Raw genomic sequence first — 25978 nt, 5'->3', positions numbered from 1 at the left:
GGACATGCCTTAGGAGCTAAGCCTTTTCTTTAATAATAATTAGGGGAGAAAAAAAGATTTATTTGGGGCCCTACTGTAACACAATGGGTTGAGCTAGTGCCTGCAATGTCAGATGAGGAAAGATCTTCCACCTCAGTGTTCCCATCTTTTTTTTTTTTTTTTTTTAAGATTTATTTGTATTGCAAAATCAGATATACAGAGAAGAGGAGAGACAGAGAGGAAGTTCTTCTGTCCGATGGTTCACTCTCCAAGTGACCGCAATGGCCAATGCTGTGCCTATCCAAAGCCAGGAGCCAGGAAATTCTTCCTGGTCTCCCACACAGGTGCAGGGTCCCAAGGCATTGGGCTGTCCTTGGCTGCTTTCCCAGGCCACAAGCAAGGAGCTGGATGGGAAGCGGAGCTGCCGGGATTAGAACCGGCCCCCATATGGCATTCCAGTGCGTTCAAGGCGAGGATTTTAGCCACTAGGCCACTGTGCCGGGCTCATGTGTTCCCATGTTAAATGTCTTGTCAGTCTGTGTCCTATTACTAATGAAATCTGGCTCTGATTTAGTTTCATTAGAGTTTTTTTTTTAAAGATTTATTATTATTGGAAAGCCGGATATACAGAGAGGAGGAGAGACAGAGAGGAAGGTATTCCATCCAATGTTTCACTCCCCAAGTGAGCCGCAACAGGCCGGTGCTGCGCCAGTCCGAAGCCGGGAACCAGGAGCCTCTTCCAGGTCTCCCACACGGGTGCAGGGTCCCAAAGCTTTGGGCCGTCCTCGACTGCTTTCCCAGGCCACAAGCAGGGAGCTGGACGGGAAGTGGAGCTTCCGGGATAAGAACCGGCGCCCATATGGGATCCTGGCGCGTTCAAGGCGAGGACTTTAGCTGCTAAGCCACGCCGCCGGGCCCATTAGAGTTTTTTTTTTAATGAGTAGGAAAAAGAGAACTCAACAGTTTTAGCTAAGCGTACCTTGTGAAGGAGATCATTAACAAGAAATAAAACTTCTCCTATCATAGGGTGCTCTCAATTAAACCACTAGATCTGCAGTAGGATCATGAGCTAGAACTTGAAAGAAAAGACAAAGGTCTTGTATTTAGAGTTCTTGGTACTCTGGCAGGAAGGGATATAAAACTAGATTAAATACAGAAAAAGTGTTTCCTCTAAATGTTCTTCCTGCAACTTAGCTACTGCTTTCTGTTCCCCCACAGATGGAGTCCCCTGTCTCCACACCAGCGGTGCTACCACTCCACCTTTTGGTGCCAGTTGTCAATAATGACATATCATCTCCCTGTGAGCAGATCATGGTTCGTACCCGATCAGTTGGAGTCAATACATGTGATGTGGCTCTAGCCACAGAGCCCGAGTGCTTGGGCCCCTGCGAACCTGGAACCAGTGTCAACCTTGAAGGCATAGTGTGGCAAGAAACGGAAGATGGTAAGGACTTTGTATGGCTTCCCTTTCCTTTTCAACCTGCTTCTGCTGAGTAACTGAAAGGAGCTTACTATTGTAAATACTGCTAAGTATTTGTGAAGCATCTCAGGGATTTACAAGCTGCTGGGGATACCCACACAGAAGATAACAGCAAAACCTTCTAGAGGTTACCAATGCCTTCTAGAGGGTTTTTTTTAGGTTAATTTTCTCCCATTTATAATTATTTAACATTGTTGCTTCTAACTTGAGTTATTTAATAGGCACTATCCAGATTAATTCCAACTGTGCCCACATTCTCCATACTTATGCTCTCATTTTTTTATGGGAAACTTAGACTACAGATAAAATGTGGGTACATGGTCAAAAAAAATTAGCAAAAGGGCAGCTAAGGGAATTGAGAAGATGGAGAACAGAAACCTTTTTTGTTTGGAAAGGAATAATAGTTCTCGGATGAGTGTCAACTATTGCCATTTTACTGTTTTTTTTTTTTAAGATTTTATTTTTATTGGAAAATCAAATATACAGAGAGGAGGAGAGACAGAGAGGAAGTTCTTCCACCGGTTGATTCACTCCTCTAGCAGCTGCAACGGCCAGAGCTGAGCCAATCAGGAGCCAGGAGCCAGGAGCTTCTTCCGGGTCTCCCAAGTGGGTGCAGGAACCCAAGGCTTTGGGCCGTCCTCAACTGCTTTCCCAGGCCAGAAGGAGGGAGCTGGATGGGAAGTGGAGCTGCCGGGATTAGAGTTGGTGCCCATATGGGATCCTGGTGCGTTCAAGGCGAGGACTTTAACCGGTAGGCTACTGAGCCAGGCATGAGAACACTCTTAAATTGACTTCATGTTGGCTCATTATGCTGCTCTTGCCTTTTCTAACACCTGGAAGGGTAGCCTGCTCCATCCTCCCACTGCTTGCCTTATTGCCCAGTCACCTACACCACTTCATGCATCTGGCACTTGGTACAGATTTTATAGGCCTAGTCAACACAGAAATGTTTACATGGTCTTGTGTTCAGGCATCCACTGAGTAGTTGGCTCACTGTAGGCTGCTGCTGCCCAAGGCTAATATCCAGACTTCTTGCATATTCTATTTGCCCCTAAAAACAGAATCTCTTCTATTTTAGAAATTAATAAACATGGAGAGAAAAAAAAAAGGCACAGAATTTAAGTACAGGGATACTTAACCAGATATTTCAGATCCCTTGGTGATATCTGGCAATAATGTGATTTTAACCATTCAGTCCAGGTTGGGTGTTTAGCCTGGCAGTGAAGGTTTCTGTGTCTCACATCGGAGCGCTTGGGTTTTATACCCAGTTCTGGCTCCTGGCTGCTTCTTCCTAGGACTGCAGACTGTAAGAGGCAGCACTGAGGTCTCAAATAGACCTGTCACTACCACCTACTGGAAGGCCTGGTTTAGGTCCGAGCTTTAGCTCTGGCCATTGTAGGCATCCAAGGACTGAGCCAACAATAGGAAACCTTTTTTCTTTCTCTCTCTCAAAAGACAGGTTTTTAAAAAGGAATAATCCAGGTTCTTATTATATGCATAGATAAATGTTATGGCTAGAAAGGCTGAATCTTAGTCTCTTTGTATCTCTTTATCATAATCAGACTGTTAAAGCATGCTCACGCAGGATTTAGAGGCCTGCAGGGGCACAGCTAATCATCTCTGACATCACAAAGCTGTGTTGTCAGTCAGTCTATGGACATTCAGGCATTTCATCCTAGTACTTTAATACAAGTCTGTCTCCCTATGAGTATGTATATGTATATCTCTATATAGGTAATAGTTATGTTCATTATTTAAATTCCACCATGCAATAGGTGCTGATATGTGACAAGAACCCTGTGTTCTTGGTTGTCAACATTGGGAAGATAATAACTCTTCACCTTTTGAAGTGATGCTGCTGAGAAGATTTTATTGTATACCTGAGACCATAATACAGGCAAAGAAATTATCATGTTAGAAACTGATGTCACTAATGTAACAAGAAATTTTGATTCAAAAGGTTGAGTGTGGTGCTGCAGCAAGTTAAACCACCTCTTGCCACGCTGGACACATGTTCGTGTCTCGGCTGCTCCATTTCCAATCCTAACTTCTTGGAAGGCAGCAGATGATTCTCTATGTAGGAGACTCAACTGGAGTTCTAGGCTTCTGGCTTTGACATAGACTACCCTTGACTGTTGTAGCCATTTGGGGAGTAAAGCAACAGATGGAAGATTTCTTTCTCCCTGCTTCTCCTTTCTCTGTCACTTTGCATTTCAAATAAATAAATAAATAAATAAATAAATCCCTTTAAAAAGAAATTTAGTGGATATGTAGTATGAGAGTGCTTCAAGAAGTTCAAGAAGGGCCCAGCACAGTAGTCTTGTGAACTGCTTATGGTCTGGGAAAGCATTGACGTGGGACACCTGGAAGAGGCTCCTGGCTTCTGGCTTTGGATTGGTTCCACTCTGCTCATTGCAGCCGCTGAGAGAGTGAATCAGTAGACAAGATCTATCTGTCTCTGCTGCTCTCTGTATATCTGATTTTCCAATTAAAATTTTTTTCAAGGAAAATAGCATTAAAAGATGTTTGTTTTTCTATAAAAAATTTTAAAACCATGTATGGTTTTTTTCTCTTAATATTTATGTGCCATAAACATTTTGAAGACCTCTTGTGAAATACAGAAATCACAGAATGGCTGTCTGAGTTTTAAAATGTCATGCCTGGCATGATAGCCTAGTGGTTAAAATCCTTGCCTTACATGGGCCAGTATCCCATATGGGTGCCAGCTCATATCCCAGTTGCTCCACTTCCCTTCCAGCTCTGTGCTTGTGGCTTGGGAAAGCAGTTGAGGATGGCACCAAACCTTGGGACCCCACACCTGCATGGGAGACCTGGAAGAGGCTCCTGGCTCCTGGCTTCGGATTGGCACAGCTGTGCCGTTACGGCCACTTGGGAAGTAAACCTGCAGATGAAAGATCTTTCTCTTTGTCTCTCTTCTCTCTGTAAATGTGACTTCCAAATAAATAAATAAATCTTTAAAAAATATATATATCAGGGCAAGTGTTTGTCACATGGTTAAAACATCACTTTGGATGCCCATATTCAGTGTCAAAGTAGATTAGCTTCCCAGCTCTGTTTCCTATTCCAGCTTCCCAGCTCTGTTTCCTATTCCAGGGTCTGATTAATGTATTCTCTAGAACACTGGAGGTGATGATTCAAATTTGCTTCCTGCCACTCACGTGAGATACCTGGATAGCATTCCCTGCTCTTGGGTTCAGCCTCCCCCAAATTCAGCTATTGTGGGCTTTTGAGGAATAAAGCAGCAGATGGGAGGTCTCTGTTTCTCTGTCCTCCTGCTTGCCTACCTACCTATAAAATGTAGATTAATTCTTTGTATGTTGAGGCAGAAGTTTGATGTAACAATTAAGATGGCACTTGAGATCCCTGCATCCCATGTTAGAGTGTGTGGTTTCAAGTACATCTTCTGCTTTCAATCCCAGCTTCTTGCTAATGCATGCCTGGGAGGCAGCAGGTGATGTGTGATACACTTGGGTCCCTGTTTCCTACCTAAGAGACCCACATTTAACTTCAGGCTTTTGGCTTCAGCCCAACCCAGCCTCAGCTGTGCTGGTATATAGGACTAGAATCAACAGGTGGAAGATTTTTCTGTGTCCCTGTTTCTGTCTATCTGTCTTTCAAATAAAATCAAAGTTAGCAAAGAAATTAAAAAAAAATATTTTTAAATGTCATCTGCCTATGGCCAAGCATTTAAACAGCTACAGATTTTGCCAGAATGACAAAAATATCTGGGCCCTGTTTCTACCACCAAGCAACCCTCAGGGTCCTTGGTGTCACCATACTGAAGACAGAGTGTACCAGTCTTCCTGTCAGTCTTTTCTATTCATCTTTGCAATGCTGACTTTTCTCCCAAGGCAAGATGTGTTTCATTTACATGAACCTGACAAAAACGTCTCAGCAGTGAGGCTCACCCTTAAGTTTCCTAAGGACAGCGAATACCTAATTTCCTTTCCTGCCAAGAGCGTGTTAACACAAATTCATTTTACTTATATGTTTATTTTTTGCATATCATTTGTTTGAAAGGCTTTTTGGTCCTCAGGTTGTCATTGGCAGTCCAATACCCATTTCCCCTGTTATGCACTGTTAACATATGCTATTTCACAGTATTTATTATAGATTGTCATTTGTTTATGATTATATGATTTTTTTCTTATTGATATCTTTCTCTTCCACTGTTCTAAGAAGCCCTATAAAAGAGGAACTGTTTTGTTCAGTATTATGTCTCTAGCATTTAACACCTAACCCCTATGGTAGGTTCTCAGAAAGAATGTTCATTTGTTTATTTTTATTGGAAAGGATGATCAGATTTACAGAGAGAAGCAGACACAGAGAGAATGATGTTCATCCACTATTTCACTCCCCAAATGGCCACAACGACTGGAACTAAATTGAGTCAACCCAAAGCCAGGAGCTTTTTCCAGGTCTCCCACACTGATGCAGGTTCCCAAGACTTTGGGCTCCCCTCTGCCGCTTTCCCTGGTCATAAACAATGGGAGCTGAATGGAAAGTGGAATGACCTGGACATGAACTTGTACCCATTTGGGATCCCAGTGCTTGCAAGGTGAAGATTTTGCCAATGTAGCCGTTGCACCGGGCCAAGAAAATATGTTTAAATAAGTGAATACTCATATCCACACCATTGTTATTTCTAAGTCTCTGTTAATGTGAGCCTGTCTCTATCAGATACTGAAGTGCTGCTTTGAAGTTAGGAATCATGTCAAAATATTTGCCAAAAACTACTTAAACTTACACTGCTTTCATCAAGTCTGAGATCATTCTGATCTCTCTGTAAGATTTTTAGTTCTACTTTTGATCACAAATTTTCTCACTTATGATGTTTTAAGATTTAATACCTCTGGGCCCAGCGGCATGGCCTCGCGGCTAAAGTCTTCACCTTGAAAGCCCCGGGATCCCATATGGGCGCCGGTTCTAATCCCGGAAGCTCCACTTCCCGTCCAGCTCCCTGCTTGTGGCCTGGGAAAGCAGGAGAGGACGGCCCAAAGCTTGGGACCCTGCACCCGCGTGGGAGACCTGGAGGAAGAGGTTCCTGGTTCCCGGCTTCGGATTGGCGCAGCACCGGCCCGTTGCGGCTCACTTGGGGAGTGAAACATTGGATGGAAGATCTTCCTCTCTGTCTCTGCTCTCTGTATATCTGGCTTTCCAATAATAAAATCTTTAAAAAAAAAAAAAAAAGATTTAATACCTCTTCATTTTTTTCTTCCTTCCTCACTCTCTTTCTCCTTCTTTCCCTCTCTCTGTCTCTCTTCCTTCTTGTTCCTCTGTTTCTTTGTTTCTTCTTTTCAGTAGAAAGAGAATTCAGCAATGTCGCAGTTTTCTTTCAGGCCACCCCTTTCACCTGAACTATCATTTGGCAAAAATCTGAATTAGAATCAGAGTTGGTTCACATTCTTTTTCATCTGAGGCAATGAAATTTCCTTTAAAAATCATTCTAGATCTATAGGATATAAAGTATTGAATTTGTCCTCAAGTTAATAATCCATAAGTACAGTGCACATACTTAACTATTCTTCCAAGCCTCTAGGCTTTTTGTTTGCCACTGGATTTTTTATACTTCTATCTCTTTGCCCGGAAAACTACTATGTTCAATTAGAAACGCTCCTAGCTTAAAAAGAAGCCATGAATGCCTGGTGTCTGATAGAAGTGGAAGATTCACAGTCCCTGTAGAGGGACTCAGAAACAGCTATGTGAGGGTCATGGAGTCAATTATTCTTGGTTTCTTTGCCTTTCTGTCCTGCTTTCCTCCTTTCTCCCTATCATCACTTTAAAGCTTGCTTGGAGGCATTTTGAAATTCTATAGATTCCATCTCGTTTTAGGCTGCTTATAATTCAGCCAGCACTGCAAAGATCCTTCTTGACTAGGTTTCTCCTTGGGACTGTTAAGACTCAAGTACAACTTGGAATGTTTTCCTTGTGGGATTTTGTTTGTTTTGTTTTTTAGGGGGATTTATTCTCAGTGTTTATACAAGAGTCTGATTTTACCTGATTTCATTATCTGACTTCATTTCAAATCAAAACAGCTCTAGCAAAGTCTGTTCGAGATTTAGAAGGCTTCAGCTTAACCCAGGGTTCTAGCCCCATGTGTAAGAAGCTTTAAAGCAGGCCACATGCTTTTACTGAGCAAAATGACTTACTGGTATCCATGTTATTTTTAAGAAAAGCAAGGAACTCCAAAATATGCTGTAGTTTCTCTTTTGGACAGCCAAAGGCCAACAACAGTAATATAGTTTACTTTGGCAAATGTGCTTTATGGAGGAAATTGTGGTATACTGAAAGGAGCAATGAAAAGAAATTCAGAAGATTTCTGTGTTTTGCCACTGTCATTGTGGTCTTGGCCAAATTCCTTAATTCCTCTGGGCCTTAGTTACTTCCTCTCTGAAGTAGAGTTGAACTAAGTGACCAGTTAGCTTATCCACTCTTACATTATAAAGATCCATGACTTAAATCATGGAGTCAACATGAATGTAATAGTAATTGACTATGGCAACTTGAAAATGAATAGGTTCGGGCCCGGCGGTGTGGCCTAGCGGCTAAAGTCCTCGCCTTGAAAGCCCCGGGATCCCATATGGGCGCCGGTTCTAATCCCAGCAGCTCCACTTCCCATCCAGCTCCCTGCTTGTGGCCTGGGAAAGCAGGAGAGGACGGCCCAAAGCTTTGGGACCCTGCACCTGTGTGGGAGACCTGGAAGAGGTTCCAGGTTCCCGGCTTGGGATCGGCACAGCACCGGCTGTTGCAGATCACTTGGGGAGTGAACCATCGGATGGAAGATCTTCCTCTCTGTCTCTCCTCCTCTCTGTATATCTGGCTTTCCAATAATAATAATAAAATCTTTAAAAAACAAAAAAAGAAAAAATGAATAGGTTCGGGCCTAGCGCGATAGTGTAGTGGTTAAAGTCCTCACCTTGCACGCGCTGGGATCCCATATGGGCGCCAATTGTAATCCCGGTGGCCCTGCTTCCCATTCAGCTCCCTGCTTGTGGCCTGGAAAAGCAGCCAAGAACAGCCCAAATCCTTGGGACCCTACACCCGCATTGGAGACCTGGAAGAGCTCCCAGCTCCTGGCTTCAGATTGGCTCAGATCCAGCCATTGCGGCCGCTTGGGGAGTGAACCATTGGACGGAAGATCTTCCTCTCTGCCTCTCTTCCTCCCTGTATATCCGCCTTTCCAATAAAAATAAATAAGAATGGCTCTTGTGCACACCTGTCGGTGCTGTGGCTAGCTCAGTCTGTCTCATGCCCAGACCTGGCTCTCAAGTTATGCTGATAGATGCCACCTGCTTGTCCAGGCTGGCCCTCCCCAGCTGTGGTTTTTGGATTTATCAGTAGTAGGTACGTCCTAGCAAGAGAGTGCCCACAATTCCCCTGCCAGTTATTATCCTAGCCCCATATCCTGTGCTTTCTGAGGGTAATGCAGTCCAGCTTGACATTCACACAGTCCTGACATTTACCAGCTGGTGCTGTGGCCTAACTCAGTTGGTCTGGTTCAGCCTGGCCTGCCCCCAGTCCCAGCTCTCATACTCACCCATGGAAGTCTTGGCCCAGCAGGGAAGTCCCAGACCGTTCCCTACTAGGCCTGCTCCCAGCACTATGTTTTGTGTATGTCAGCCTCTGCTGTAGCCCAGTCTGAGAAGGCCCATCACTAGTCTCATTTACTAGCAGGTGCTATAGTCTGGGTCAGCTTGGCCTGCCCCCAATCCAGCACTCATAGTAACTACAACAACCTAGCCTCAGTCACTCCCAGCACCAGCCCTCATTTGAATTAGTGGATGTTGCAGTCCAACCTAAGCTGGCCTGCACACCTTCATGGCTCTTTGTCATGCCAGTGTGTCCTGTAGCCTGGCCCATATGTGGGCTAATGGATGCTGCAACCTAGCCTGACCTTGCCTGCCTCCAGCTCTGGCTCTTGTGCTCACCAGTGGCACATAAGGCCTGGCAGAGGATTCCCCAAGTTGTCCCACCAGGCCCACTCAAATAAATGTATCTCATGTGTGCCAGTGAGTGCTGCTGCCCAGACTGACATGGCTGGGCCCCAGTCCTGGTGCCTCACCTGTGGGTACTACGGCCAACCCAATTGACTTGCACTCATTTTGGTTCTCACCAGTGGGTGCTCAGCCTAGCCCAGTCTGGCCCACCCCAATACCCAGCTTCTGTGTGACCTGGCAGGTGCCGTGGCCAAGCCTGGCCTATCTAACACCCATTCTGAGTCTCACAAGCACCAGCAGGTACTAGAACCCAGCCCAGTTTGGCCCACTCCAAGACCTAGCCCACATGCAAGCCACTGGGTGGTACAGCCTTGCCCAGCCATGTCCAACCACAGCTCCAGATTTCACATTCACCAGTGGGAGTTGTAACCAACCCAGCAGGAGACTCCCTGCATTCCCCTCCCAGCTCTAGGTCTTGCGCTTGCTGGTAGGTTTTGCAGCCTACACTAACTGTGCATTGCCAAAACCCTGTCCTGGCTGTGATGCATGCCAGCCAGTGTTGTAGCCTATCCCTCTCCCAACCCAGTCTCTTGTGCTCCCCAGTTGGAGCTGTGGCCTAGTATGGGAGTTTCTCAAGTCCACCTACCAGGCTTTCTCCCAGTCCCAGATCTCACACATACTGATGGGTACAGTGGCCCTGCTTGTTACAGTCTGCTCTCAGTCCCAACCTTGCATGTGCTAGTGGGTGATGCAGTTTGACCCTGCCCAGCCTCCTCCCAGCCCCAGTTCCCTCAAGTGTCAGATGGATTCCTGTCAGGTAAGTTCTTTGGTCCAGCCTGGCTTTGGCCCATCACCACCCCTCTCCACACAACGTGCCAGTGCTACAGTCACACAGAGGTAAACGCACAAGTCCCTCCAAATCTAGTTATTTCACATTCTAGTGGATGCTGCAGGCCAGTCTACTGTGGCCCACCAGCTGTCTGACACTTGCAGCTGGATACTGTGGCCTAGCCCAGCCAGGCATGCTCTCCAGCTCCATACGTGCCCACAGGCTATGGGCAATGCCCAGCTCAGCCCAGGTCTCCCACATGGGCAGATGCCTTGGCTTGACCTTGATATGCCCTGCAAGTTTCCCTCTCTAAACCACCCCATCTCAGCTCCCTCGCCTACCTGCAAGTGCAATGGCTCAGTCCACAGAAGACCCCAGAAGTCACTCCTCCCTCTGAAATGCCCTCAGTGGCCTTCACTCCAAACCTGCCCAGATTGTCTTTCTAGGGAATCTGCAGGCCCCAGTCTAGAGGCTGGAGTGTTGTGTTCCAGACTGGCCTGTCCTACCTTCCGCACTTAGCAACCATGCTGACATACTGGTATAGTTAAGACAAGTTTGATGTTAACCATGTTCAGAATGCCTGCCAGCTACTGACTCCTTTTCTCCTAGCACTGTAACACTTAAACTAGGTGCAAGGCAACCTACAGCTGGGGGTAATTCTGCTTTTCATATCAACAAATCTTTTTTTTTTTTTCTTAAAAATTTATTTTATTTTTATTACAAAGTCAGATATATAGAAAGAGGAGGAGACACAGAGAGGAAGATCTTCAGTCCAATGTTTCACTCCCCAAGTGACCACAACGGCCAGTGCTGCGCCAGTCCGAGGCCAGGATCCAGGAACTTCTTCTGGGTCTCCCACTTGGGTGCAGGGTCCCAAAGCTTTGAGCCATCCTCAACTTCATTCCCAGGCTACAGGCAGGGAGCTGGATGGGAAGTGGAACTGCCTGGACTAGAACTGGTGCCCATATGGGTTTTGGCACATTCAAGGCAAGGACTTTAGCTGCTAGGCCATGCCGCCGGGCCCAACATTGAATTTAGACTGGCATTTGGGGCTGGTTTTGTGGCATAGGTGGTAAAACTGCTACCCCCAGTGCCAGCATCCCATTTGGGCACTGGTTCGAGTTCTAGCTACTCTCCTTCCCATCTAGCCATGTGCTTATGACCTAGGAAAAGCTGAAGCAAAAGATAGCCCCAGTGTTTGGGCCCCTGCTACCCACCTGAGAGACCGAGCTGAAGCACTAACTTCCTGGCTTCAGCCTGGATCAGCCCTAGTTATTGCAGCCATCTATGGAGTGAACCAGCAGGGGGAAGATCTCTTTGTGTGTCTCTCCCCCTCTCTATTTCTCATTCAGATAAATAAACCAAAACTGAAACTAAAAAAAAAAAAAAAAATTAATTATAGTAATGATTTAATATAAGAAACTTGGGAGAAATAAGTGCTTTATGGTTGATATGATGGTTTCGGTGTACTAGGCTTCTGGGACCAACACTGTGGCAAAGCGCATGAAGCTGCCCCATTTAGCAGGCATCCCATCTGAGCACTGGTTAGAGTTCCAGCTCTCCTAGCTGATGCGTTTGGGAAAGCAGTGGAAGCTCACATCCTGTACCCGCAAGGCAGATCCAGACAACACTCCTGGTTTTGGCCCAGCTCTGGCTGTTGTGAACATTTCAGGAATGAACCAGCAAATGTAAGGTCTTTCTCTTTCTCCCTCTCTCTCTATGCAACTCTGTTTTTCAAATATATACTGATCTCCTTAAAGTTACTTCTTTGTTACAAAACAACTACTTAGTTTGCAGTCATTATGTTTACTTTCTGGGCTTGAAAAAAGAATGATGGAAAAAGGAAACGAGGGTCTGGCGGCATGGCCTAGCACCTAAAGTCCTCGGCTTGAACGCACCGGGATCCCATATGGGTGCCGATTCTAATCCCGGCAGCTCCACTTCCCATCCAGCTCCCTGCTTGTGGCCTGGGAAAGCAGTTGAGGACGGCCCAAAGCTTTGGGACCCTGCACCCGTGTGGGAGACCTGGAAGAGGTTCCTGGTTCCCGGCATCGGATTGGCGCAGCACCGGCCCGTTGCAGCTCACTTGGGGAGTGAAACATCGGACTGAAGATCTTCCTCTCTGTCTCTCCTCCTCTCTGTATATCCGGCTTTCCAATAATAATAAATCTTTAAAAAAAAAAAAAAAGCCAATAGGGAGCCTGACCAGTAACTACACAGGCTGAGCAATTATAGGCTAGTTGACCTTAAAAAAAAAAAAAGAAGAAAAAGAAAAAGGAAACGAAGCATCTGTCACTCATCTTTTTTTTTTTTTTTTCAAGATTTATTTTTGGGCCCGCCATGATAACTTTGAATTGGCTCAGCTCTGGCCATTACTTCGGGAGTGAGCCACTGGATGGAAGATCTTCCTCTCTGTCTCTTCTCCTCTCTGTCTATCCTCCTATCCATCCTTTCAGATATACAGAAAGGAGAAGAGACAGAGAACAGGGAGCTGGATGGGAATCAGGGCGCCGGGATTAGAACAGGCGCCCATATGGGATCCTGACTCACGTGAGGTGAGGACTTCAAGCACAAGGTTAATGTGCTGGGCCTTTTTTTGTTGTTGTTGTTAAGGCAGGATTAGAAAGGGAGATACAGAGATAAAGAGATCTTCTGTCTGCTGGCTCACTGTTGAAATGGTCACAGCAATCACAGCTGGGCTGTGTCTCTTTCATTTAAGACTTATTTGATTTATTTAAAAGGCAAAGTTAGAGAGCGAAGGAGAAAGCTCTTCTTTGTGTGGGGTCACTCTCCCAAATAGCCTCAATAGCCAGAGCTGGGCCAAAGCCAGGAGCCAAGAGCTTTATCTGGTCTCCCGTTTGAGTGGCAGTGGCCCAAGCTCTTGGACTGTCTTCCAATGCTTTCCCAGATGCATTAGCAGAGAACTGGCTCAGAAATGGAAAAGCCAGGACTTAAATCGATGTCCATATAGAATGCCAGTGTCACAGATTACAGTTTAAGGTGCTACAACTCAACAACAGCTTCCTCTCTCAGCCCCTCCCCCCCCTTTTTACATAAGTTTATTTATTTGAAAGGCAGAATAACAGAGGAAGAGAATAGAGGCTTTCTCTTTTGTTCATTTTTTTAAAAGATTTATTTATTTTTATTGCAAAGTCAGTTATATGCAGAGAGGAGGAGAGACAGAGAAATATTTTCCATCCAATGATTCACTCCCCAAGTGAGCACAATGACTGGTGCTGTGCCGATCCGGAGCCAGGAGCCAGGAACCTCCTCCAGGTCTCCGACATGGGTGCAGGGTCCCAAGGCTTTGGGCCATCCTTGATTGCTTTCCCAGGCCACAAGTAGGGAGCTTGATGGGAAGTGGGACTGCCAGGATTAGAACCAGCGCCCTTATGGGATCTCGGCAAGTTCAAGGTGAGGACTTTAGGTGCTAGGCCACCGTTCCGGGCCCAAGGCTTTCTCTTTTGAAGAGCTATTGCTTACATCTCATTTGTTACCCCATATGCAAGAAAGGCAAGGTAATTGAGCTTTTTAATTGGCCACATTGCTTCCCCTACAAAATAAGGGCTCTTACTGAGGATAAAGAAGCAGTGAACAGAGTCTTCTGTTCTGCATTGCCTTCATGTATCGTGACTCCAAAGCTGTTCCCTTCAGCAGCCTCCTTTTTAAATTGCTCTCTGTATATGTTTATGACTTCAGCTGTCTCCTTTGTTTGAACAATATCTAAAACTTCATCTATCATATGACCCTTTGCATAACACCATTCCAAATGGCTAATTTGAACATCACCAGAGGCTAAGCTGATTTCTGAAATTCAAATTGGCTAAGAAAGAAAAGCCATCTTTTTCCTGAAAAATCTGTTCCTCTTTCCTTCCTATTTCTCTTCAATATATTGTCATCCTACCTGTTTAAGGTATTCAGAACTTCCCTAGTTATCACTCACCCTTCATCTTCTGTGTAGTTTTTAAAGCAGTTTCTCTTAAAATTAGGATTGGGGGAAGTGAGGTCACGCCATGGCATAATGGCCTAAGCTTCCCTTAAATCAAGTGGTGCCTGCATCCAATATGGACACTGGTTTAAATTCTAATTGCTCCACTTGCGGTTCAACTACCCTGTTTTTTTTTTTTTATGGCCTGGGAAATCAGTGGAGGATGGCTAAGGTCTTTGGGTCCCTGTACACATATGGGATACATGGAGGAAGCTCCTGGCTTCTGTCTTCAGACAAGCCCAACTTTGCTGTGACAGCCATCTGGCAACCAGCGGGCAAACATCTCTGTCTCTTCTTTCCCTCAGTGATTCTGACTCAACCAAAATAAATACATCTTTAAAAATAGTAATGATTGTAGTAGTTGAACAAATTAAAACAAGAATATTTGTAAGGCATGGAAATTATTTAGAATTCAAATTTCACTACTCATAAGTAAAGTTTCCTTGGAACACAGCCACACTTGTTTTGTGAATTTCAGACACTTTTGTGCTTTAGTAGCATAGATGAGTAGTTGTAATAGAGACCATGTGGCCTATAAGCAAAAAACGTTTACCCATCTAGTCTTCTACTGAAAAGTTTGCTAATAATTGGCCTTGTATATTTTATCCAATGCTTCAAAAACTCCAGCACAAAAATAATTTTTTTAAGTTTTTATTTATTTGCAATACAAAGAGAGTCTCCCCAGATGGTGACAGGAAAGCAATTGCTGAACCACTGGCACTGCCTCTCGGGGTGCACATTAGCAGGAGGGTAAACACAGGAGCTGGAGCCCGGCAGTGAATGCAGGCATTCCAGTTGCAGGCAGAGTGAGTGACATAGGTGTCTTAATTGGCATCTCAATTACTAGACTAAATGCCTGGACGACTATACCTGGTCCCATCAGGAAAAAGTGTTAATTAACCCTTTCAACTGTCAGATTTATATAAAAGACTTCAAGGGACTAATTCGTTACATTTACCCCAGATACTTTTTTTTAAAGATTGATTTATTTTTATTGCAAAGTAAAATACACAGAGAGAAGGAGAGACAGAGAGAAAGATCTTCCGTCCGGTGATTCACTCCCCAAGTGACCGCAATGGCCGATACTGCGCCGATCCAAAGCCAGGAGCCAGGAGCTCTTCCAGGTCTCCCACGCGGGTGCAGGATCCCAAGGCTTTGGGCCGTCCTCAACTGCCCCCACTCCCAGGCCACAAGCAGGGAGCTGGATGGGAAGTTGGGCCACCGGGATTAGAACCAGCGCCCATATGGGATCCCGGTGTGTTCAAGGCAAGGACTTTAGCTGCTAAGTCATCGCGCCGGGCCCACCCCAGATATTTAACTTTTGTATTGCTTTTCCTTTGTGATGCTCCAAAAGTCCCTCTGTTGTTTCCCTCAAGTGCATCCTTTAACAACTTCTTTTTTATGAATTATTTATTTAAAAGGTAGAGAGAAACAGGGACAGAGTGCTTCCTTCCACTGGCTTTCTCCCCAAGTAACTGAATAGCCAGGTCTGGGGCCAGGCTGAAGTCAGGAGCAAGGGACTTCATTCTGATCTCCCATGTCAGTGGCAGGAACACAGGGACTTGGGTGCATTAGCAGGAGCTGGACTGGAAATAGAGTAACACAATCCAGCATTCTGATGTGGAATTTTGGTATCACAAGCAGCAACCTGATGTGCTGTGCCACCAAGCCCACCCCTATAAAGAAAAGCTTCTTCATTCCTAAAGGATATTTTTTCTGGTTGTCGAATTTTGGGTGTATGTTTCTTTCAACACCTTCAAAATGCTTTTTACTTTAGTTTCTGGTTTCTGGTGAGAACAGTCGTTTGAATCATTGTTCCAATGCAGAACACCATTTTTCCTTTGGTTGCTATCAAAATTTTTGTTGTTTTCAGCAGTTTGATTATAATATATAATACATCTAGCATAGGTTTCTTTGGATTTCATCTGTTTAACTTCCGGAAATCTGTTCAACCCTTTTTCAAATTCCAGGCATCTTCAGCCATTACATATTCATACTTTATATTTCTTGCAAAACTTAAAAAAAAACTAAAAGGCAGTTTCATAACCTTTTAGTTTTTTTTTTTTTTTTTAAGTTTTATTTGTTTTTGTTGGAAAGGCAGATACGCACTGAGGAGAGGCAGAAACAACGATTTTCTGTCCACTGATTCACTCCCCAGGTGGCCACAATGGCCAAAACTGAGCCAATCTGAAGCCAGGAGCTTCTTCCAGGTCTCCCACACAGTGCAGGGTCCCAAGGCTTTGAGTCATGCTTAACTCCCAGGCCACAAAAAGGATGTAGGATAGGAAGTGGAGCAGCTGGGACATCAGACACCGTAATGGGACTCTGGCACTTGCAAGGTGAGAACTTTGGCCACTAGGCTTACCACACCAGGTCCCAATTTCATAACTTTTAAGCCTGTTCTTACTTGTTTCCACATAGGAATTCTCTGTCTTGTCTTCTTTATTAGACTAATACTGAGGAATTGTATTTTACACATTGTCTTATTTTTCTAAGAACAAGTCCCAATTTTTACGTTAAAAAATCAATAAATATTTGATTAATAAAATTGTGCCATGAACCCAAGGCTCAAGGCATATAAGTAAAAATGATAATTTTTATAACCTGTGTGCTTTGCTATATGTATTGACTGTAAGTAGTATGAGATTTTGCATTCATGCTTTAAAAATTAAAAAACCAAACACCACATCTTTTGAGATTATAGAAAGGGGGGTGGGCAGCGGCGTGGCCTAGTGGCTGAAGTCCTCACCTTGAATGCCCCGGGATCCCATATGGGCTCCGGTTCTAATCCCGGCAGCTCCACTTCCCATCCAGCTCCCTGTTTGTGGTCTGGGCGGGCAGTCAAGGTCGGCCTAATGCTTTGGGGAACCTGGGGGAGGTTCCATTGCGCTCACTTGGGGAATGAATCATTGGAGGGAAGATCTTCCTCTCTATCTCTCCAGCTCTCTGTATATCTGACTTTTTAATAAAAATAAATAAATCTTAAAAAAAAAGGACAGAACCTTCAGGTGTTTTTAGAGTTAGTAGGGGTTTTTGTAGGGTTGGAGAGGAGGTATGGCTGTGGTATCTCAGGCTCTGGCTCATTCTTCTTGATACATGGCCACTAAGTTTGTACCCAGCTCCATGTTCTGTACAGGTGCAGTTGGTTCTTTTGCACGTAAACTGCTCAAATCTGGTGCTGCTGGCTACTGATTCCCCAGGAGAGTCCTGTGTATGTGGAACTAGGCTATTCTGGCATCTGTCTGCATGTGTTTGTCTCTAGGTGACTGTAGGGGATCTTTTGTGGCTAGGGTGTGGATGTTCTCTACTCCTCCTTGATTTGGAGCCTGCTGGAGCAATTTGTGGTGGGAGAGTAATATAGACTTGGGTGGGGAGGTGTGTACATGAGGAGGTGTGTACATGATCTGGTTGGGAAAGGCTCTTGTTTCCATCCTGAGTGAGAGCGAACAGAGGAGTGCTGTACAGCCCTGTCTCTACCTCGGAGTATGCATTTCTTTTCTAACATCTAGGAATATCTGCGATTGTTTGAAAAATAGCTGTTTCAAAGAATAAAACTACCATAAATGTGCAGTAGCATGATACAAATATCTGAACTAGAGTTGGGTTCCAGGAAACATTGTATCTTTGGTGCCACATGATGCTGAGTAAGTCTTTTAATGCCTCCTGTCCTTCGATTTCTGATTTATAAAAAGAAGGGCTTAAGTTAGATTTGTACTCCTCATTAGAACCTTTTGTGATGGAGGTGCTTTCTTCAAAATGGTAGCCTGCCAAAATGGTAGTGTGTATTATTGAGCACCTGAGATGTGACAAATAGAGCTGAGGAACTAAATTTTTAAATTTGATTTAATTTACCTACCCATCTGTGATGACTTGAGTAGTGTGTATGTGTGCCTACTTGGAGGTGGAAAGAAGGGTGATTCTGTGGGAGGATGAAGAGGGAGAGGCGTAAGTAGCTGACATCTGTACAGACCCAGGGTGATGGCTGTGTACTTTAGCCCGTTACCCCGGAGAACATTTGGCCCTGCTTCAAACGCTGTGGTTGAACACTGTGCTTTGGTCTGTGGGTTGCAGTTTTCTCATTATCAGAGTAATAGGCAGTGGTTTTGCCTAGCAGGAAGTTAGTTTGCCTGTGGTAGCTTCGCTGAGAACCTGCCCCAGTGATTCTTCATCCTCATCTGATTGCAGATGCCGACTGTGGGTCTTTATCCTTCTCTCTAAAGGGAAGGGACTGTCCATTAATCTTCTTTCATGGAAATGGTAACCTTGGTAGTTACCCTTGTTTTATTCTGTGTGATTCTGATGTAGGGATAATATGTGTGTGAACCATGAAATGTATAATTTTAGATTTTGCACTGGAGCAGTAAGGTGTTACTTAGCTACTAGTTTTTCTTTCTCATGGTCTATAATTAATGCCCTTTCACCTCAGTCTGCCCCAGGCAGCACTCACCTGGAGAGAGAGGGTGCACAGTGACCAAGCACTCTCCGCTGCTTGGCCAATTACATACTAGCCCGACTCCCACAGAAACAGCTCTGCCAATAGCACAGTCCTACAGAGCCTAGCAGCCATTGTCTGGCACCACAAATCGTAGCAACAGACCACCACATGGCAACAGCAGCCACACAAAGGAAACATTAGGGAAATCAATACTTAGTTTCTCCCAGCTCCCCCCCCCCCAAAACAACAGCTAACACACTATTGCCACCTAGCAGCTTACTCCCCAGGGATGCTTTAGGGCAGTGAAGTGTTTATATATCCTTGTGGATTGTATTATCTGTCCACTGTCACATATTTAAATCCTGTAGCCTTAAGGAAAAAATTCAGTCCCAGGAATGTGTGAGTTTGATTTTGTAAATTGCAAAGTGGACTGATCTCCAGGAGAGAAGTCCCCTTTTTCGAGCACTCTCCCCTTCTCTCCCTTCCTTTCCCTTCCCCCCCAGGAAAGGCAGTGCGGACTGCAGTGCTGGGAGCTTGCCAGATAGGTAGATAGGTAAAGGTTGTTTCAAAAGGAGAGGCTGAATACTTCAGTAACAAAATCCTCTTGAATGGTCTCAAACACAGGCCCATTTGCTATTAATACCAGCCTTTAGTTCTTGATACTTAAGTATAAAAAGCAAATGAGTGATACTCAGAAAATAGATGTAGTTCTGACATAACCCAGAACTAATCATTGCTCGAACTTAATTAGTTTTGAAGTATGATTCCAAGAGGAAAGACTACATTTGAAAGCCTTGGTATTTTCATGCCCTGTGTAGATCATTTAAATTGGTCTGGCCTTCTTTGCAAATGATTCTGTGATCATTTGTATGGGACCAAAAAGGAGATTGTTTTTGTTAGTCAGTGATAAGATCTACTGAAAGATGTGATTGAACCCTATGGTCTCAGTGCCTACACTGCTAAAAACAGGTCCTGGCCCTGCCCTGGTTGATAAAGCTGCTGTAACAGTGATGGGCAGAAGCTATTAACAGACTTGGCATCTAGCCTTTTCTTTCACACCAGTACTTTCAGGCCAGTTCAAAGCAAAACTTTGCTCCCAGGCGGCCACCACTAGAGTTGCTGCTGCCTCCTAATGCTGTCAGTGAAAACTAACTCTGTCTCTGTTTCTCTGTGTGTGTGTGTGTGTTTTTCACGCTCTCTGACTACTACTGAAGGAAGCAAGGGGTTGGTCTCTACCTCTTTTGAGATCCCATTATCCCATCTCCCTCAGGCCTTACAGAACAAAGAAATCTTAGGACATCAACTTTATAATTCAAGTAGCTAGAGATCATTTCCCCAGAATAGGACGGGTAGGGAGCTAATTCCTCCTGGTGTGAGGCAGCATTGCTGAAGCGCCTTGTGTTTTGTCGGGCAGACATCGGCTTTGTTAGACCCATTCAAGCTTCTCTGTATTTGAGGTAAATTATAGTGGCAAACCAAACCCATGTACTTCCATAGGGGTAGGGGTTAGAAACTATACAGAAAGTGTGTCATTTATAGGCCTTGGGACTTGCTAATTGCTCAAGAAATTTTTGTTTAATCCACCATCCTTAGGCTTACTCCTGCCAGATCCTTTATTTCCCTTAGTTGCTGCCTTCACAGCCTTCTCCATAGCAACAAGCTATATGACAAAAGAGCTGCAGTGAGAAACTGAGTGGCTCCCCCTCCCCCAAGTTGTACTGTTTTCCCTTTAGGATTTCTTCAAAAAAAAAAAAAAAAAGCCAAGAAGACTACTGTCAGATAATTTCCTACCTAACTCCATTGAACTCATAATCAAATGAAACATTTAACCCTGGACTAATTCATTGAAGATCTTGCCTTCTCTGTAGCTGCACATTTTGAAAAATTTCCCGGATCTTTCCGTTTATTTGAAACTCTGTATATATTACCATTTACCAGCCTTTCTTACTCCTTAGAAGCATGTAGAATCTACTGGTATCAGCGTGGAGAAAGAAGTGATAAAGAAAGGGGAGCCCTCTCCTGCCCACCAGGGGCTGTTACAGGAGGTCCTAGACGGATCTGCCCTGAGGCTGGCCAGGCTGGTTAGCATCTCAGCTGATCTTCACACTGCCTGCTCTGTTGTCCCTTCTCCCACTAATCTATAGGAGTCACAAACTCGGAGGTTTTCTTTTGTTTTGTGGTAATAAGTCTCACTGAAAAATAATGGAAACATGTACATGAACCATAAGTGTGCAGGTCATTTTCAAAGTAAACCAATAGCATGTGGGAACTAGCACATAAACAAACAAAAATTACCAAAATCCCAAGGCCCTTTTATTCCTCTTTTCCCATAGCTAAGTGCCCCACTCAAGGTTGATCAAGCCAGATTGCTAACAGTATATATTAGTCTTACCCATTCTGAACTTTATGTAAATAGAATCATTACAGTGTATACTTTCTGTGTTGACTGGCTCAACATCATGCATAATGATTTAGCCGTGTTGTTCCATGTTATGGAGCTTTGTTTATTTTTATTATTTTATGACATTCTATTTATGTATTCTATTTATTTGGTTGGTTGTTGATCGGCATTTGTGTTATTTGTACTTTGAGGCTGTTTCAGAAATGCTGCCTGTGGGGCCAGCATTGTGGCACAGTAGGTGTCTAATGGTCCCGGCACCTCTTCCCCACTGCTTGGCACTGTCACAGTTGTTATAACTGAAGCAATGTATGTGGGTTTGCTTCTGCACTTTTTTATGTTCTACTCATCTGTTTGCCTATTTTTTTAAATATGTTTTAAAGAATTTTATTTATTTATTTATTTGAAAAGCAGAATTACAGAAAGAGAGAGACAGAGATCGCCCATCTACTATTTCACTCCCCTCAAAAATGGCCACAATAGCCAGGGTTGAATCAGGGCAAAACCAGGGGCCAGAAACTTCATCTGAGTCTCCCATGCAGATGGCAGGAGTCCAAGGGCTTGCATCATCTTGCTCTGCTTTTCCAACACATTAACAGGAAACCAGACAGTAAGTGGAGCTGCCAGGACTACAATCAGCATTCATACAGAATGATGACACAACAGTGCCTAGAATAATTTTTTTTCTTTAGGATTTATTTGTCTATTTGAAAGGCTGAGTGACAGAGAAAGAGATCTTCTGTGCACTAGTTCACTTCCCAAATGCCCACAACAGCCAAGGCTAGATCACGGTTGAACCCAGGAACCAGGAACTCCAACCAGGTCTTCCACATCAGGGGCAGCAACTGAAGTATTTAGCTATCGTTTGCTGATTCTCAAGTGCATTAGCAAGAAGCTGGTTTGGATGCACGGGATAGCTGGGACACCAACTAGGCTCTCCAGTATGAGACACAGGCATTACCAAGGCGCTCTCAGCCTGCTGTGCCACAACACTTGTCCATTTACCTATTCTTGAGCCGTTAATACCCCATCTTACTAACTACAGATTTTTAAAGTCTTATTAACTAATAGTGTAAAGCTTCCAAATTTGTTATGCTTCTTTAAGAATCCCTTGGGGAGGGCCTGGTGGCATGGCCTAATGGCTAAGGTCCTCGCCTTGAACGCACCAGGATCCCATATGGTCGCCGGTTCTAATCCCAGCAGCTCCACTTCCTCTCTATTTCTCCTCCTCTCTGTATATCTGACTTTGAAATAAAAATAAAATAAATCTTTAAAAAAAAAAAAAGAATCCCTTAGGGGCCCAACACAGTAGCCTAGTGGTTATAGTCCTTATCTTGCACTCACCAGGATCCCTTATGGGCAGTGATTCATATCCCAGCTGCTCTGCTTCCTATTCACCTTTCTGCCTATGGCCTGGGAAGGCAGTTGAGGACAACCCAAAGCTTTGGGACCCCGCACCTGTTTGGGAGACCCGGAAGAAGCTGCTGGTTCCTGGCTTCTGATTGGCTCACACCGGCCAGCCATTGCAGGCACTTGGGAAATGAACCAGTGGCTGGAAGATCTTCCTCTCTGTCTTTCCTTTTCTCTGGAAATCTGAATTTCCAATTAAAAGTAAATAAGTAACATAAATAAATAAATAAATCTTTAACAACAACAACAAAAAGAATGCATTGGATATCCTTGTCCATATAAATTTTTTCCTTTTTTTGTTTTTTTCCCTATAAATTTTAGGACCAGCTTGTGAATTTTTCTGGGAAAAAAACTGCCAATATTTTTATTAGGATTATGTTTATAAATCTTCAGATCAGTTTGCATAAGACCTAAAGTTTTTTTTGTTTGTCTTTTAAAGATTTATTTATTTTTATTACAAAGTCAGATATATAGAGAGGAGAAGAGACAGCGAGAAAGTTCTACTGTCCGATGATTCACTCTCCAAGTGACTGCAATGGCCGGTCCTGTGCCAGTCCAAAGCCAGGATCCAGGAACTTCTTCCAGGTCTCCCACATGGGTGCAGGGTCCCAAGTCTTTGGGCCGTCCTCGACTGCTTTCCCAGGCCACAAGCAGGGAGCTGGATGGGAAGCAGGGCGTCTGGGATTAGAACCAGTGTTCAAATAGGATTTTGGCACGCTCAAAGCGAGGACTTTAGGTGCTACACTCTCACATCGGGCCCTAGGACCTAGAGTTTTATCCTTTTACTTAAGCTGGTGTAAATCAGAGAGTTTGGGGGAGAGCAGAACAGAGCAAGTCACAGATCATCCCTTGGAAGCTTAGTTAGAATATATATGAGCTACTCCAAACTGCTCATATTCCTTGAATTGTTTTGTATTGTGGTTTATCTAAAAGGTAGAGAGCTTGCATCTGCTGGCTTACTCGCGAAATGCCTGCATAGGCCAAGATTATGCTGGGCCACGGCAATCTCTCCATTTCTTGAGCCATCACCAGTACCTCACAGGGATTGCATTAACAGGAATTGGAGTCAGAACTGGAATTTATTTTTTTCTTTTTTAAGATTTATTTAGGGGGCCTGGCGCAATGGTATAGCGGCTAAAGTCCTCGCCTTGAAGGCGCCAGGATCCCATATAGGCGCTGGTTCTAATCATGGCGGCCCCCCTTCCCATCCAGCTCCCTGCTTGTGGCCTGGGAAAGCAGTTGAAGATGGCCCAAAGCCTTGGAACCCTGCACCCATGTCGGAGACCCGGAATAGGATCTGGGCTCCTGGCTTTGGATCAGCGCAGCACCAGCCTTGGTGGCCACTTGGGGAGTGAATCATCGGACGGAAGATCTTCCTCTCTGTCTCTCCTCCTCTCTGAGTATCTGACTTTGCAATAAAAGTAAATAAATCTTAAAAAGAAAGAGAGAGATTTAGGGCCCAGCATGGTAGCCTAGCAGCAAAAGTCCTCGCCTTGTACGCACCGGGATCCCATATGGGCACTGGTTCTAATCATGGATGGCCACACCTCTTCCCATCCAGCTCCCTGCTTGTGGCCTGGGAAAGCAGTTGAGGACGGCCCAATGCATTGGGACCCTGCACCCGTGTGGGAGACCTGGAAGAGGTTCCTGGTTCCTGGCATCGGATTGGCGCAGCACCGGCCCGTTGCGGCTCACTTGGGGAGTGAAACATCGGATGGAAGATCTTCCTCTCTGTCTCTCTTCCTCTCTGTATATCTGACTTTGTAATAAAACTAAATCTTTAAAATATAATAATAATAAAAAAATAAAAAAGGGTGAGGGGGCTAATGTCCTCATCTTATAAGCTCCGGGATCGCATATGGGCACCCGTCCATATGGGCAGCCCTGCTTCCCATCCAGCTCCCTGCTTGTGGCCTATGAAGATAGATGAAGATGGCCTGAAGCTTTGGAACCCTGTACCTGTGTGGGAAACCTGGAAGAGGCTCCTGGTTCTTGGCTTCGAATTGGCTCAGCTCTGGTCATTGCAGCTGCTTGGGGAGTGAATCAACAGACAGAAGATCTTTCTCTCTGTGTATCTGACTTTACAATAAAAACAAAAAAATCTTTAAAAAGTAAGACCAGTAGCCTCTCATTTTAAAAAATATATTTATTCATTTTGTAAGTCAGAGAGAGCAGTCCTCCATCTGCTGATCCACTCCTCACATGGCCACAATGACCAGTGCTGGCCAGGGCAAACCCAGGAACTTCTTCTTGGTTTCCTATATGGGTATCAGGGACCCAAGCAGGTGGACCATCTTCCATTGCTTTTCTAGGCCATTAGAAGGTAACTGCATCAGAAGTGGAGCAGCTGGGACTCAAAGCAGTGTCCATATGTGATTCTGGATTGCAGGTGGCAGCTTTACACGCTCTGCCACAATGGCAGTCCCCAACTAGAAATTGAGCTAAGATACTCTGAAGTATACACAGCTTCTTAATGCTACATTAAATTCTCACTCTTCTTCCCATCCTGAATCAGCAGCTTCAGCTGGAGCAGGTTTATTGTTCCGAGGTGTCACCGAAGTCCGTGGATGGCCTTGAGCCTGTGCAGGTTCCCGAGCTGCTTCAGTCCCATGTGGGAGATCCAATGGGAAATGACTGACAGGAGCAGGTTTATTGTTATAAAAAAACTATTAAGTTGAAAAGGAAATAAAATATTTTAAAATGTTTGTTTTATTTGTAAGAGAGAAGAGAGAGATTCAATAAGCTAATTTGTTTCCCCAAATGTCCACAAAAGCCAGTTCTAGGCCAAGATGTCCCGTGTGAGTGACAGGGACCCAAGGCCTGCTGCCTTCCAGTGAAGGAGCCAGAATTCAAAGCAAGCAGTCTGCTAGGGGATGGGGATATTCTAAGCATCGTCTTCACCATGATACCAGACACTTTCCCCCAAATCTGAAATGTATTTTCTCACAGTTCTGGAGGCTCAAAGTCTGAAATAACTCTACTACTGCTGTAATAACTCAGAGTCCAAATAAGGTGACATTCTGAGATTGTGGGTGTTGCGACTTCAACAATATCTTTTCGGGGGTGGGGGGAAGTGATACAATTTAACTCATAGCAGGAGCTGATGAAAATTAAGAGTGATGTTTGTCATAAGCTGACATAAGGAAGACTATCTAGAACAGCGTAATGAGGCATTGCTTCCCAAAGCCAGAAAAGCATCTGCTCCCTGACCTCAGCTGATACTAAGTTCCTCTCTCTCCATTAACTTTTTCCTTTCCTTGGCACTAAGACCCAAAGAGGTGGTTCATTTGTCCTCTCTTAAGCCCATAACCTGCCAAGTGGAGGTAATCAAAAGGAAAAATAGGTTTTGGCAGTTGGCAGCACCTCTTAGTCTCTGGCTAAAAAATGCTAAAGGAAAAGTGCGTCATGTAAGCCAACCCTAGCCATGTTCTTAGACTAGTTCTTCCTGCTATGTCATAAGGTGTTGAAACTGTGGGGGTGATTCCTGTGCAGAAATTTCAC

The 25978-nt window shown here is 44.5% G+C and overlaps 1 protein-coding gene across 4 annotated transcripts in view; it reads left to right on the top strand.

Annotated features, from left to right (window-relative positions):
- Positions 1 to 25978, top strand: part of ZNF609 (zinc finger protein 609) — a 203032-nt gene that overhangs the window by 136282 nt on the left and 40772 nt on the right. For all 4 annotated transcript variants that reach the window (XM_058665681.1, XM_058665680.1, XM_058665679.1 and 1 more), the window contains one exon: positions 1198 to 1423. In XM_058665681.1, coding sequence (XP_058521664.1) covers positions 1198 to 1423 — 226 coding nt within the window. The remainder of the gene's footprint in view (positions 1 to 1197; positions 1424 to 25978) is intronic.

The sequence above is a fragment of the Ochotona princeps genome, chromosome 6 (genome assembly GCF_030435755.1).
Source record: "Ochotona princeps isolate mOchPri1 chromosome 6, mOchPri1.hap1, whole genome shotgun sequence".
Taxonomy (NCBI): Eukaryota; Metazoa; Chordata; class Mammalia; order Lagomorpha; family Ochotonidae; genus Ochotona; species Ochotona princeps.
This window is presented reverse-complemented; position numbering and strand designations above follow the sequence as displayed.